We start from the raw sequence: 15,294 nt of genomic DNA on the forward strand, positions 1-15,294 counted from the left end.
CTTCTTGAGGCTGTGCCTTTCTAAGGTATTTAAAACCCTCTTCTCCCTGTCCCTTGAGGGTACTCCAGTATTTTTACAGTGAGGACTCCAGATTATAATCTTCTCACCTAAAGATCCTGTATTATTACTACTTTGGTAGTTTTGTTTCATTCATATCGATGATCTCTTTATCATAAATTAGTAATTGCTCCACCTTTCCTTCCAAATAATGTGACTCCATAGGTTTCTGGTAGTCTTCCTTCCCCCTATTCTTCAATGGACCATTGATCTCTGCTAATTTTTCAATAGCATTTTGTCCCACTCTCATAGCTCCCAAAGATGTCCTGATTTTCAAAAAAAAAAAGGAAAGAAAAAGAAAAAAAAGAAACACTGCTATAAAGATAAGCACATGGAATCCCTATAATAGTTATATTTGAATGCACTTTGAAATAGCACTGTAAATAGTCAGTACAGGATTGACAATCAACAGCTCTCAAAATACTTAGCATAGTTATGTCATTTTGGCTTTATCAATCAGAAAAAATACAGAAACGTCTAGCACAAATGTCTGCTAGTTTGCTCATATAAAGTTCTTTTGGGAATTACAAAAGCACAGCAATATACTGTATTATAAGCTACCGTATTTTTTTACTATACAGATGAAACCAATGAAAAACTAATGGGTCCAGTTCCTTATTTTACTTCCTTTGAAATTTTCAAATGATAAAACCACAAATACTGTTGTGGTTTTTTCCAGAGGTCAAAAAAGTTGAATAGTGAACTGCTAAATAGGTTTGTGTGAATACCCATGGATTTTGCTTTCTATGAAAGAGAAGGGGGGTATGGGGGGAAAGCATTATGTCCTATTCATCCTGAAGGTCTAGACTTGTACATGGGTAAGAATTAACTGTGGTCTCTAGCTTCTACTTTATAATTTGCTGTGGGCAAAAGTTTATGAGTTCAGAAATTTGTGTGCCCTTGATTATTAGCAGCAGTTCTAAACATATTTCCTCTAAGTTATTTCCCCTTTAAACATCTCAACTGACTCTCACTGAAAATAAATTGTCAATTTAGATCTCATTTCATGTGCAGAATGCCCATCTCCCTCTCCCCAATCACTAAATCAATTTTCATTTTAATCAGTTATACAACAAAAATTTTTATTCATGAGTTCCAAATGTCTAAGTATGGTTGCACCTTTACTTGAGTCTTATCCCAAGCCTACAGGTCTGAAGTCAGGAATAGGAAAAAAAAAATTATTTTAAACCCTAAACTTACTTTATTGCTTTCCCAAGTCATTCAAGTTCAGATAGTTCTATACTTTGGCAAAGAGCTAATGCTTCTTATGTGACCACTGGTATATAACTGAATTTTCAAAGCACTTTATTCATACTTTTCTCATATACCCATCACATCTTATTTTATATTATAGTAGCCTGTACATGTTCTGAGAAGACAATAAGTTCCTTGAGGGTTGAGCCTGTTTTTCTAAGTATCATCAGTGTCTAATATAGTGCCTTGCACATAGTAGGCAATTAATTTTGTTGAACTGAGTTTAATTATATTATTTCTCCCACTATATTTTAAGCGCTTCATGGGCAGTATTATCTTATATTTCTTTTGCCTTGTTCATGTCTTACTCTTATTTCTATGAATCTAGTTATAAAGAATGGGTTTAACCCTTTGGAACTTTGAAAGGCCCTTAAACAAGAAATTCAGGAGTTCCTTGAGATTCTAATGATCATAACAGAAAAGATATTTGAGTGAATACATTACCATAAAAATTATATCCCTATAAGCTGATTTCTAACATGTAGGTAAACAAGTAAGAATTGCCTCAATGCATTCTATCCACCTATGAGGTTCAAAAGGGACTAATATCCTTCCTCAACTTGGTGATATAATGGAATTGTTCTCAGTGGATATTTCTTTACACATTCCTAGAGTAACAAAAGGGCAAAGATATAGAAATTCATCTTATATAAAGAAAAAGGGTTAATACAGAGAAATACAACAAAATAATTGGATTTTAAAATCTATTGTAGTTTAAGTGGAAATGGGAATTAGAAATTAGTGGAAATTTAGAGCAATTCCTTTAGATGTGAACATCATCTTTAGGGCTATAAGATTTGGGTAAAGGAATGACAGCTGTAAAAAAGGCATGGCAATGTAAACGTTAACAGGAAACACTAGAGTAACCAGTTTGGATCCACATGCAAAGCTATTTGAAAAGTCAAATCTCATTAAAACAAGTTACTAGGGAAAAATAGCAAAATGCAGGCTCAGTTACAATAAACTACAATAGTGGAAAGTGACTTGTACTCTCCATGGTAATCCCTCTAATAGGCAGTTTTGCTTAACTGTGTTTGGAGATTGTACTTTGTAGAGCTATGTTGAAGTGTTTGTTGGCTACTACCACTTACTATGTAAAAAGTTATTATTATATAAAAGTAAAGGGTTAAAAGGGAGGAAAGAAAGTAGTAGTGATAGTACCTCAAAGCCTGTTCTTGAATTTTCCAACTTTTGCCACTCTACTTGGCTAATGTGAATATATCTCAGGCACTGGAACTGTAGATCTTCACAAGTCCACTGAAGGACAATAATAAATCTAAAAGACAAGGGGATCAAATAAGCAGGTTTAAACACTGAGTTACAGCAAGAAAAAAATATTCATGCATGAACATCTTTCTATATACAAGTAGGTATATGAAAATGTCAGGTATGATATAGACTATAAATGTCAAACAATTTCAAAGATAGAGAAGACTACCCCTGGGTGAAGACAAACAAAATGATTCTTAAAGAAGGTAGGATATAAGCTGACTACTGAAAGATGAGTAGGATTTGACTAAAAGGACTGCCAAAAACCCCAAGCAATTAGCCAATACTTATCAAGTCCCTAATTTGTATAATGTCCTGCATTAGGCCCTGCAACTGATACAAAACAGTATAAGACATAGTTCCTTGTCTTCAGAGCTAATTATTAGTTTAGAGACAAGATAGAAATGTGAAAGCCCAACAACAAGGGTTAAGCAACCAATCTAAAACAATAATGAAAAAGTGATAATGCTGGGGTTCAGAGGAAGATCACTTTGCACTGGGTTTACAGTTCTCCCTTGCTATGGAGGTTCACTTATTGGGGCTTCACTGTATCCTGGCTTAAAAAAAAAATCTAATTCTGTATCCTGGAATTACAGTTATCACAACACCCTATTGGCTGATGGAATGAAAGGTGACAATCACAGCACTTTGTTCTGTATCCTGGGTCCTAACTGGCTTAGTGACTATAGGTTAATAAGAGTATGGAAAAAAGGTTTATAGGAGAGTGGAAAGGGTTTATAAAGCCTTTAAAAAAAAAATATATATATATATAATAAAATAAATATAATGCTGCTATTTTGCGGGTTTTCACCTATCGCAGGGGTGTCTGGAATGTAACTCCTGTGATAGATGAGGGATCACTGTATACCTTTTGAGAAGAGGTGGGATTCAAATTCCACAAAGATGTTTCTGAAGGTGCTGGGTGGTACTGATGCTATGTGGGCAATCTTTCAAAGGTGATAATAAACACAATGTTTGGAGAACAGCAAAGGGTCCAGTTTAGTTGGAGTATATGACTGGTATTTGGGAGATATGAAAGTTAAGGCTGTAAAGGTAGGTGAAGACCAGAGTCAAGAGGGACTTAAAAGTTAACAATGTTTATGTAGTATAACAGCAAAATACAGCACGGATGCTTTCTTTATAGTAGGTACTCAATGAATATATGTTGAATATAGGAAGGTATAAACAAAACCTCCAAACAAAATATATAAAGTTACTAAAAATGTGAATCTAAAAGTAATCATCATGCATCCTATACAATTCTCCTAACCAACAATTCTTTATTGTCCCTAAAGGCTTTAAAATCTTTTTTCAAGCTAAGTGAGAACCAATCAGTTCCAATTTACTATCAAGTTTATATTGTCATCTAATTAATTTCCTTTAAGTAATACATTATGGTAAACACCAGAAAAATAAAGGGAAAGATTCATGTTATGAGATGAGTTGAAAAAAGGGAATAATTTTTTGTGTAGATACATGAAGATAGTTTAATATAATAAAAGGAATGGCTTTGATTTCTTTAAAACTGCATAAGCAATATCTTCACCCTGAGGCCTTTCTTGATTCCATATCTGCTAGTGTCCTCCCCACGGAAAAAAAAAATTATTTTTAATTTATTTTATATATTTTAAATATATTTATTTGTGTGTTATCTTCCTTAATAGAAAGTAAGCTCCTAGAAGGCAGGTACTATCTGGTTTTTGTCTATCTCTAGTACTCAGTATAGTGGCCAAGCATAGTTGCTTAATACATGTTTAGTAACTGATAATTATCAATGATGACTAATACATATGGGCTATGGGCTGCTGTTAATATGCCAGATCTATTTGTAAATTAATGTCATACCTATATTTCTATTATCAAATATAATCATTTGTTTGTTTGAATTAGGCTAAGTTCATGCATTACAGAACCTTGAATTTTCTAGCTAGGATCCAGACTCAGTATTTTCACCAGATTTTTGTAATCAAGGACCAGTTTTAACTGAACTAACCAATAACATCCTTCACAACAGAACAACCACTATAGATGTTATCTACAGTTTTGATGTCAAAATAATAGTGACGGAACTGAAAGTTCACCATAGTAGTTCAATTTTTTAAAATCTGAAAATAACAGTTCTAATTATGAATCTTTAAAATCAAGTCATGACCAAGACAGAAAAAAGATGGATTCAAACACTGAATATAAAAAATACATGGGTTCAAATATTAAGCTTAAACAAAAATAAAGCATTTGGCTCAAAATTGAATGGAGCTCAGGGAAATATTTCACAAAGCACAAATAATCAAATTATCTGATATAAACTTATACATTAATATAGGCAATTAAAAAAAGTTAAGTAGTAAAAAACAAAAACCAACCCCACACCAAACACTAAAAACCTATTCCTCTACTTGTAGAAACAAATATGCACTCTGCACCTTATTTCATAGCCGTTATTTAATGGTTTTTAATCTGACTGGCTGAACATACTTTCTAAAAAATATTTAAAAAATGAGAAACTCATGAGTTTCCGTGTCAATCTTAGGGAAAAATCTTTATCTAAACCCAAAGATGATATCATTAATTTCAAAATTGTTTTTAGTCACAAACAATTGGGAGAAATGTTATAAAAGTGGTTTGTCCTATATATTTGTTAGAGATGTTTGTTTTTTAATACTAAAGCTTCCATCCTGGCCTTGGTTAAAAAAAAAATCTCTTTAATTGTAACTGGTGAGGAAAAAAATTAGAAGAGAAAATTTGAATGCTTTACTTAATCAGCAACTACTTCCTCCTTTCCAGTTAAGTAAACAGTGGACAGGCAGAGGAGAAAGTGAATTTTCTGAACTCTTTGAAGGTTAACATTAATCTTCAAGTGAACAAGGGAAGTAAAGTTAAAGCCTTTTGGATAGTCTGTTCTAAATTACTGGGAGTATCTGGTTTAAAAAACAAAAACAAAAGGTAAATAGGCACAGCCAGCTGAACTCAAGGTAGTGAGTTAATACATCTATTAACAGGTGGATAGATCAACAGTTTGATATCCTCCAAAACAGACTAAAAAGAATGCCCAGTCTGGTGAAACAGAGAAGTTAACTTGTTAGTAATTCCAGACCTCCCTAGATTTTCATTTACTCAGACTGGCCCCAGGGCTGGGAAGGACCCAAAGCAAAGAGACAAGAATAGGTCAAGAGACTAAAAAGACTCATCTCAAGATCTAGGCATTTTTCCCCAATCTATAAAAAATAAGGTGATTGGGCTACTTGACCTCTTCAAGTATCTTTTAGCTCTAGTACACAAGGAAGCTACTAAACTTATGAGAAGCAAACTGCTGTGATTTTAGTCATAATTTTCCAAATTGCAAATATAGTCATTAAGAAACCAAACTTTGAACAATCAGGCAATTCAATTCAACAGGAATTTAAGTGCTAGTTCTCGGCCAAATGCCCCTGGGAGAAAATGATGTGGAAAGATAAGAAGAATTCTTGGCAAGAAAACACAGGGAGAATACATGAAACAGTATGGGAAAGATAATGTCCTTCTAAAAGGTTGGTAGAACAGTTGATCTGGTGGCAGTAAACATGTTGGTCAGTTTGGGTTCATGACGTATGGAAAAGTTTTTTTGGCCTTGATTCTGATCAGTAATAAGGGGATCCACTTACTCTAACTCTCAGGTTTAATTGTTTAATAACTTAATTACATTAAAAGGGTCCAAGTTATAGTCAGATCCTAAGGAAGACTTGAACGGGGTACTTCCATATGAGATCGCTTAACTTTTAAAAAATATTTTAATAACTAATCTTTCGTAATTCTCTATTCGAAAGCCTGTTCAAGGGGTCTGTGACACAAGATGGATAAGAATCCCTCGCCTTAATTCAAATCTCAGCTCTGATGCTTTCTAGTTGTATGAACCTGATCAAGAATCTTCTAAGGCCTCATTTTCCTCCATCTAATATGGGTAGAATAAGAAACCTAGTGTGGCTCAAGAACCTATTCTGGAGTCAGTGACCTAGGCTTCCCAACACATTAACTGGGGGACCACGGACAAGTCCCTTAAACCTTTTCTAGCTCTCGGAGAAACAACTCTCGAAGGTGCAAGTCTGCATTAGTGGGGGGAGTCTCCCCATTGAGAGCAAGCAAACAACACTCAGGGCGATACCCGATCACCCCTGCCCGCCCCACCTTACCGGCCCCGGTGGATTACCGTTAGTTACCCTTTATGGGTCGAGACCGGGAGTTTTCCACAGCTGCCGGGATGCGGGGCGGAGCATCCGTCTCCCCTCCCCGCAGCCCGCGCAGTTCAGTCCACGGAACTGGGAAGAGGAGCAGAGGGGGCGGCACACGGGCAGCGGCACGGGGTGGGGGAGGCCCCGGCACGCGGCAGCGGCACGGGGGTGGGGGGGGCGCGGCAGCACGCGGAGAGGAGGCGACACGCGGCGTGGGGGAGGGGGTGGCGGCGCAGAAGAGGGGTGGCACACGGGAGGAGATGGGGCGGAGGAGGCGGGCGCAGCAAAAGAGCTGGCTAGCCGGCGGGATCTCAGAGGCCATAGGCGCGAGGCCCGGAGCCCCGCAGGGCGCACGCGGAGGCACATCCGGAGGCCCGGGGCGTTGGAAGAGGAGGGGATGCAAAACAGCCCAGGGAGGACGCAGAAAAGCAAGGGCTGGGCTAGAGGCCTGAGTCATCAGAAGCGGAGGACTGGAGCGGGAGTGTGTGGGGAAGCGTATAAAGATACCTGCTAGTCCAGCAGCTTCGGCAGCAGTAGCGGCAGTTGCCCCTTCCCTAGCAGATCCTTCCGTCCCGACCTCTTGCGAGCTTTCCTTCTCCCAACACTCGTTCCTCTCCCTCCACGTTTTCTCCCTCTCTTTTTATTAAAAAAGTAAAAAAAATTAAAAAAAAATTTCCCTCCCCCCTACTACTTTCTCCCCCCTCCCCGACCTAAGCTTCAAAATGGCGGTGATGGAGGTCTGATCACGTGATCAGGGCCTAGTCAGGTGACCTGAGGGTGTGTGCTTCGGGGCTCGGGCGGGGGCGGGGGTGCCGAAGGAGGGATGTTGAGGAAAGGGGTAGGCGGGGCCTGCAGGAGGTCGGATTGGGGATCTGGGGCGCGATTTCTTACGCTCCTCCCCTTCTAGGGGATGTGGGGGGAGTCAAGCTGCCAGCGCTGCCAGAAACAGCCTTCTCCATCCTTTTCCCTTCACTAGTTCCAAATCCAGGAGGGAGGCGAGCTCTACTTAACCTCTGAGGTTTCTAGGCGGGCCCACACCCGGGCCTGTCAGGACTAAGTTACACTTTTTCTTTGAAATCCCATCCGTGCGGGCCCCGTATATCCTCTTCAGGCAGCCCTAGAATTCCCTACCCGGAGCCTATCTGAAGGAAGGCGTAGTGGTGTGTATATATGGACAAGGCCCGGAATGTCACAATTTATATACAGTTGTGCACCATTAGTTTCTGATCATGTCTTTTCAGATTGTGAGTGGAGCATCTTCCATTTCACTCATCTCTTTGGAGCATAGAGTCAGGGAGGGGGGTCCTTGGGGTACAGTACAAAGAACTGGATCTGGAACCTAGTTTAACAAATTCTGGCTTTGCTTAATTACCCGTGTGACTTTGGGAAAAGTCAGGTCACATCGTCTTTTTGAGTCTCAATTTCCTATGCAAAAGGAGAGAACTAAGTGATCGCAGAACTGAAAGCTGGAAGGTACTTTTGAGATAATATAGTTTCACAGATATTAAGTGACATCCTATAAAATAACAGAAAAATCCAAATCCAAATTTATATCTTTTAATTCCAAATTCAGTGGTCTTTTAATTGCTTATAACTATGATAGGTCAGTCAAAAAACTTAAGCATTCTTCTATAGACCAGGCAGTGGATGCAACAACAACAACAACAAAAACCAATTCTTAGTCTCTTTTACTTTTAAAACCCTTGATAAATCAGAGCTTCCTCTCCAGTATAGAGATTATCATTCAGTAACAGCAATAAATGCTTTTTTAACAGCTGGCTTTGCAAGGCTATTCTAGACCAGAGTTTGACCTCTTAAACTTCTACTTGACCACACCTGTGCACTCAATTACTATTCATGTCACTTTGAACTAGTGACTGGATATATATTTTTTTAGTTGTGTTTTTTTATATAATCTACAAAATAGGGATAGTACCAGGCCCACCTTCCTTACAGGATAATGTTGGGATTCAAATGATTAGTAACTGGATGCCAACATTAAAAGTGGCCATTCTCTGAAACTGGAGTAAGGAGGTCTTAATTCCAGGTGTACTTAACCTGAGGTCTGTGGTTAAGTACTGAGTCTCCCTCCAAGGCTAGAATTTAATTTGTTTATGAGTCTGTGAAGCCATAGAGTTGGAGAGCTGCCATTATTCCATTCAAATCCTGCCTCTGATCATTTTTTACAGTCAGTATAGCTGTGGACAAGTCCTTTAGTTTCGCTGGGCTTCAGTTTTCTCCTCTGTAAAATAAAGTTGAACTAGGTGGCCTCTAGATTCCTTCTCACTACAACTTCAATCCTTTCATCCTTACCTTTGTATCACAACTGGATATTGTTTCTTTTGAGTGGGTTATAATTTGAATAGCTCCTGATAGTAAGCTGGGGGCAAAGCTCTTAAGAAGAGAAGCACTGCCATGTAGGTAGCATTACTTTATTGCTGCAAGGATCTATGATTACTAATTATGAATTACTATAGCAAAACTTACCCCCTCTCCAACCCTATTCTGGTAACTAATCATTTAGTGATGAGCCTCTTCAAACTTAGCTAGATTGGTTGTGATTATAGATACACTAGGTTGGACTTAACTGTGTTCCACTGGCAAAGTCTTAGTGAAACTCCAGGGTTGTTATCTCCATTCTACAAAGAAGTTTCTTAATATGATTTTTTAAAAAACAGACAACTTTAGGAATCACTTTTATGCGTGGGCATAACTTCAAAAAACAAAACTTAAAAAACTGTACACTTGAAAAAGAGCATTTCCATATATATGTAGCAGAACACAAAGCAATGATTGTATATGAAATGTTACTATTTCACAATACTCTTTTCAGAAGTAATGAATTCCACATATTAGTTTTCAAATTGTTTTGTATGTCCGTGTTTCCTTCTGAATTTCCTTCCTGCATTAAAAAAATTTCAGTAGGGCCCTTTTGGGGGAGTCACAATATTGATAACTCTCCTTCCTATAACCTTAACTTCCAACAAAAAAATGAGAGAAAGAAAAAAATTCCCTTGTAAATAATAAGACAGTCAAACAAAGTGAATCCACACAGTGATCATATCAAAAAAATGTGTATTTCTGTGTGTTGAATTCACCTCTTTCAAGGGGTGGGAAGTTTATTTTGTTTGTGACTATTTACATCTTCATATTAGTATCTCTTTAAAACTCCCATTGATTTTGACTTGTTTCTCCACCAAACTCTGTGTGTATTCACCCCTTCCTCTTCCATTTTTGATAGCGAAGTTCAATTGTTACTCCCTCCCTCCACTTGTTCCTCTATGTTTATGTAGTCCTTTCACTACACTCCAGTTATGAGAAACATAGCAAGTCAAACCTTTCTTCTCTTTTCTCCTTAGATTCTTTGTTTTTCTTATTTGACTCTAAAATCCTTGGAAGATATCAAGGTTCTCATGGGAGACTATTTTCTTTTCCTTCTATTTGAATGTTAGCACTACATCATGGTAAATACTCTTCCAATTACTCAGATTTCAGTGGTCATTACTGTTTCCTTGGATTTCCAAGGGCCTCCATATTGTCTTTATAACAACCTGAGATCCTTTCTGAACTCAGGACACAGAGGTCTGAAAGCTATAAGTGTTTCTGTTCCTTTTCTGGTCAAACTGGAAGGCTGGGTAGTTGTCTTTTTTAGCCTTCATTTCACAACATCTCAAGACTGATGAATAAGGGGAAGTGCTTAGGTTGATGTAAAATCCTCAAGATTCCAAACACTGGATTGAACCTGTTATTAGAACAGGTAACAGGGTTGAGCTAAATAAGGCTGTTCTCAGAGTCTACAGAATAAAAAAAACACACACAGAACAAGAAAAGAAGTGTAGGAACTGTCTACAAATGAGTAAGCTGACTGAGCAAAAAAGAAGTCAGGGTAAGCTTAGAAAATGGTGAAGAGGAGAAAGGGGAGAAAAAGTTTTTTTAAAGTGGAAGAAGTTCCTGAAGAACCTTAAGTTTAGTCAAGTAAAATATAATAAAACATTACAATAACCTATGTGTCCTAGTTTCTTTCCCTGCTCCGATAGTTCCTTGTTTGTAGCAGTCTTAGGTTGTTTTTGTTTTTGTTTTTTCTTTTTTCTTAACAATGGCTATCATTTTACTTGAGGTCTGAACAGAAGGTGGACAGTTATTTAGTTGGGTAATAATGAAGCTATATTGTTTTGAAAGCTGAATTAGGGAAATACATTGAAGTGGAGAATAGTGGAATCATACAAATGAGAAGGTAAATCTATAAAGATAACTGGAACTTTAAAGGGCAGAAGCTATCTAATGTCAAAGGCAGAGGTAAAGTGAGTAGGAAAAAAACTGTTGTAAGCAAAGGGCAGCAATAATGAAAGCTGAAATAGTACTTTGATTTATGAGGTTGTTTCTAAAGCTTAAGGCACTATAAAATGTGAGTTATTATTGTTAATAATAATTTCTGAAGACAGAAGGTAGGATGGGGATTCATTCATTTAACAAACATTTATTGAACATGTGCTACCTTGCTTGACAGTCTAGACCAACCAAAGGACTGGTATTCAAATCTCAGTTTTATTTTTTATCCTTCAGAAATGGGAGCAGCAACACAAGATGGCCAATTTTGTTATTTTTTAATCTGTTTTCTTATGAGGTCAAAAGACCCCATCTTGATGTAAACAGAAAAACTTTCTGCAAAATGGTAAGATTCATGGGAATCTGCAAAGGAAAAGCTAAGGTTCAAGTCCACCTATTTTACAGATGAAGTATCCAAGATTCAAAAAAGTTAAATGCTTTGCCTATGCTTATACAAGTAGTAAATATCTGAAGTTGAATTTGAATGCAGATCTCCTGCTCTTTTCAGTATGCCCCTAGGAATAAAGGATTTTAAGGAGAATACATCGAAACCTTGAAATTCAGTTCCAGTAACTTATGGGTTTACTTAATCTTCCCTAATCACTGTTCACCTACTCTAGAACTATATTTATCATTATTTAATTAACCCATCATCTCAAGGGATTTATTTTAAAGATATGAAACTTGCTTAGTCTGTTATCTAACCTTTGTACAATGGGATCCGATACCGTGTCTAGATGAAACATACTGTAGATAACCAAATCAGTATCTCAACATATTACTCTTTTTGAGAGTAATTAATTAGTTGATGATGGTAAAAGTTTCACTTGGCTTGCAAATATCCTGGCTATATATCTTGTAGAGGAATGAGGGAGTCTGACAAGTTACAGTATTTTACAGTTTAAATTAGGTGCTTTTACACTTTAGTAAGTAAACATTTTACCTGTAAAGTTGTGATGAAACCAAGTGATACTTATTTACATGTGAGGGAGGCATTTAACTAACTAAAATGAATGGCAGCAAATTACATAGCTCCAATGAATATGATAAAGACAAATATTTTGTCTTGACATTAAAATGGAATTATTTTAAAGAGATAAATAATGCATAATTCTGTAGGTGCTAATAAAATTGTTGTTTTTAAATTTATAATTAATTGTTTCTGGTATTTTGATGGATGTGACCTTAACACTTTGGTATTCCTTTCATTAACACCAATCACAACCCCTTTGCACTTCATCCTGTGTTATTCTTGCCCACATTTTCTCAAAAACTTTTCATCTACTAATTATTATGATCAACCACTAGGCATTTGCTGATTTTACTTTGTGTCAGGCACTGTACTATTGAGTTCAAATAAAAAAAGTAAAATAGTTTTTACCCTTAAGGATCTTATATTCTATCAGGGAACATAATATATGCATAAATAAGTATATACAAAATAAATACAAGGTCAATTTTTTGAAAGGGGAAGGAATTAGGAGCTAGTGGAGGGATCCAGAATCATCAAGGTTTTCATGAAAAAAATTTATTTCTTGAGTGGAGTTTTGGGGGAAAGAGATTCTAATTTTGAGAAAATGCTGGGACAAGAGTGTATTCTGAGCCTGAATAACAAAGGTACTCAGGAAGAGAGGAGTATTAAAGCAGAGGGTTCATCCCATCTGAGAAGCAGCCAAAAGGCTAATAATATAAGGTTGGAAAAGTAGGCTGGGACCAGGTGATGAAGAGCTTTAAAGCTAAACAGAGAAGTTTATATTGAATCCTAAAGGCAATAGGGAGCCATTGTAGTTTATTGAGTAGGGAAGTGACATGCTCAGACTTGCACTTTAGGAAAATCACTGAGGCAGGTTGCATGGAAAATGAATAGGAAAAGTGAGAGACTTCAGTAAGGCAGAGAAAACAATTGGGATCTATTACAGTAATCCAGGCAAAAGGTAATGAGGACTTGTACTAGGGTGGTAGCCATGGGATAGATGCTAGAAATATTATGTAGGAAGAATCCTCAAGAATTGGCACCTGATTGGAACCATAGCACTCCAGAGAAAAAATCCAAAAGATAATGGTTTTTCTTGTTATTGAATTAGCCTTGCATGTTTGATATAAACACTGCTTGGTCTCAATGAAAAGTGTTGCTGCATTCTATTTGTTGCTGTTTTACTTAATATTTTTGTACCTATGTTTTCTAGGGAAATTATCCTGTACCTTTCTGTCTAATGCTATCATCACCTGTGTTAAAAATCAATATCATATTTGTCTCATAAAGGATATTGGGTAATATTTAATTTTTTCTGTGTTTATAATTTATGTAATATAAAGATTATTTTTTTTGAAATTTTGAGAGTGTTATGCTGTGATTTTGTTGGGAAGAGAATTTTTTTTAGTGAAGAACTTGATAGTCCTTCCTCTGAATTATTTATTTGGTTTAAATTTCCCATTATATCAATTTCAAAATTTATACTTTTGTAGATCTTATTTAAAAGTATTAATTTTTCCTGCTTCTATTTATAGAGTCAGCGATGTGGCATTGGGAAGATAGAGTTCAAATATGGCTTTAGAAACTTACTAGCTGTGTGACCTTGGGTGAATCGCTTAACTTTTGCTTCTGTTTCCATATCTGTAAAATTGAATTGAAAATAGCACCTATATCTCAGGGTTCTTATGAGGATAAAAATAAGGTAATATTTGTAAGGAGTTTTATAAATCTTAAAGTGCTACATAAATACTAGTCATTATTTGCTCTTATTTTGTAATCCTTCAATGATTTTCCTTTGGGTTATTATTTTGAATTTGGTGTTAGAGGTAATAGGGAGTCTCTGGAATTTATTGATTAGATGAGTTTTATGATCACACTTGTGCCTTAGCACCATCCCTTTGGTAGCTGTGTGCAAGATAGATTGCTGAGGCTGAAAGACTTGGCTCAGAAAGATCAATTAAGAATCTTTTGTAGTTAAGAGAGTTGATCTTGTATGGAATGTAAGATAGATTGTGGATATAAAAACAGTAAGATTTGGCAACTGATTGGATATGTAAGGTGAGTGGATACTGCCAAGGTAGCAAATTGGAAGGATGGTGGACATTGACAGTAATAGGAAAGATTGTAAGGGAATTTGGTTATGAGGAAAACATAATGAGTTTAGTTGTGGGTAGTTGAGATTGAGATGCTTATGGGAATTCTAGTTTGGCATATTTAATAGGCAACTGGAGATGCCCTATTGGAGCCAACGACAGAGATGAGGGCTGGATATTTAGATCTTACAATCATTTGAACAGAGAAGGAAATTAAACTCATACTTGCTGACAAATCTACCCAATGAGAGAACATAAAGAGGTAATAGAAGAGGGACCAGGACAGAGTCTTAGGGAGATACTTATAGTTAGAAAACATGAGACAGAAGTTGAACTAGCAAAGGAGATTGAGAAGGAGCAAGCATATAAGTCTGAGGAGAACCAAGAAAGGGCAGTCATCAAAACACAAAGTTAGAGCAACCTGGAGAAGAGAGTGGCCAACGTTATCACTTACTAGAGAGGTTGAGAAGGATGATGATTGATAAAAAGCCATTGGATCTGGCATTTAAGAGATCATTGGTGACCTTGAAGAAAGAAGTTCTACTTGAACGAGGAGATCAGAATCCTTCCTTTTGTTTGTGCTTTTTCTAGGTTACTAATGCACTGCTTGGCTTGTCATGTCATTCTTGCTATGTGACTTTCCTGTTTCTTTTTCCAGTTATTTATATCTTCCACAAAGTACTTTCTGACCCTCCTTACAGAAAAGTCATGGTTGGTAATATGCTATATAGTATGTGGATGTTCACTGTACATCTTTTCATTGTTCTTTGGGTTACTTGTAACTTAAAGACTTCTGAGATGGTGATGAAAAAATTCTGATTTGTAGAGGCTGCTAAAACACACAGCTTTTGTGATTAAATCAGAATTTTAAAGGTAATTAAAATAATACTTTTTAAAAGGAAGGGAATGCTAAGTGTGGATGTTATAAGGAAGCTCATATTTTTTACCCCCTTGACCATAGCTACTTGTCATGTGACTTTAAGTTTTCTGTTTGTCTTCTTTAACATCTTTGCCCTGCTTATAATATTGGAAACTCAAGTCATCTCTTTTAAAAGTCTTTACTTGTGTGGTATTATGGAAGGGCAAAATATAATTATAGGTGTCTTCCAGGTTCAAA

General features: G+C 36.6%; 1 protein-coding gene across 10 annotated transcripts in view; it reads right to left on the reverse strand.

Moving 5' to 3' along the window:
* ZNF507 (zinc finger protein 507) overlaps positions 1 to 15,294 on the reverse strand; it is an 82,932-nt gene that overhangs the window by 21,778 nt on the left and 45,860 nt on the right. The window contains exons 1-3 of one of the 10 annotated variants that reach the window (XM_016428202.2): positions 7,293 to 7,418; positions 2,473 to 2,587; positions 108 to 323 (exon numbers count right to left, since the gene is read on the reverse strand). In XM_016428202.2, the coding sequence (XP_016283688.2) occupies positions 108 to 150 (43 nt within the window). In that variant the 5' untranslated portion in view covers positions 151 to 323; positions 2,473 to 2,587; positions 7,293 to 7,418. Of the gene's footprint in view, positions 1 to 107; positions 324 to 2,472; positions 2,588 to 6,746; positions 6,915 to 7,292; positions 7,419 to 15,294 lie in introns of those variants that run through there. The other 9 variants (XM_016428203.2, XM_056812220.1, XM_016428205.2 and 6 more) reach the window with 9 other exon arrangements.

Source organism: Monodelphis domestica, chromosome 1 (assembly GCF_027887165.1).
Source record: "Monodelphis domestica isolate mMonDom1 chromosome 1, mMonDom1.pri, whole genome shotgun sequence".
Classification (NCBI taxonomy): domain Eukaryota; kingdom Metazoa; phylum Chordata; class Mammalia; order Didelphimorphia; family Didelphidae; genus Monodelphis; species Monodelphis domestica.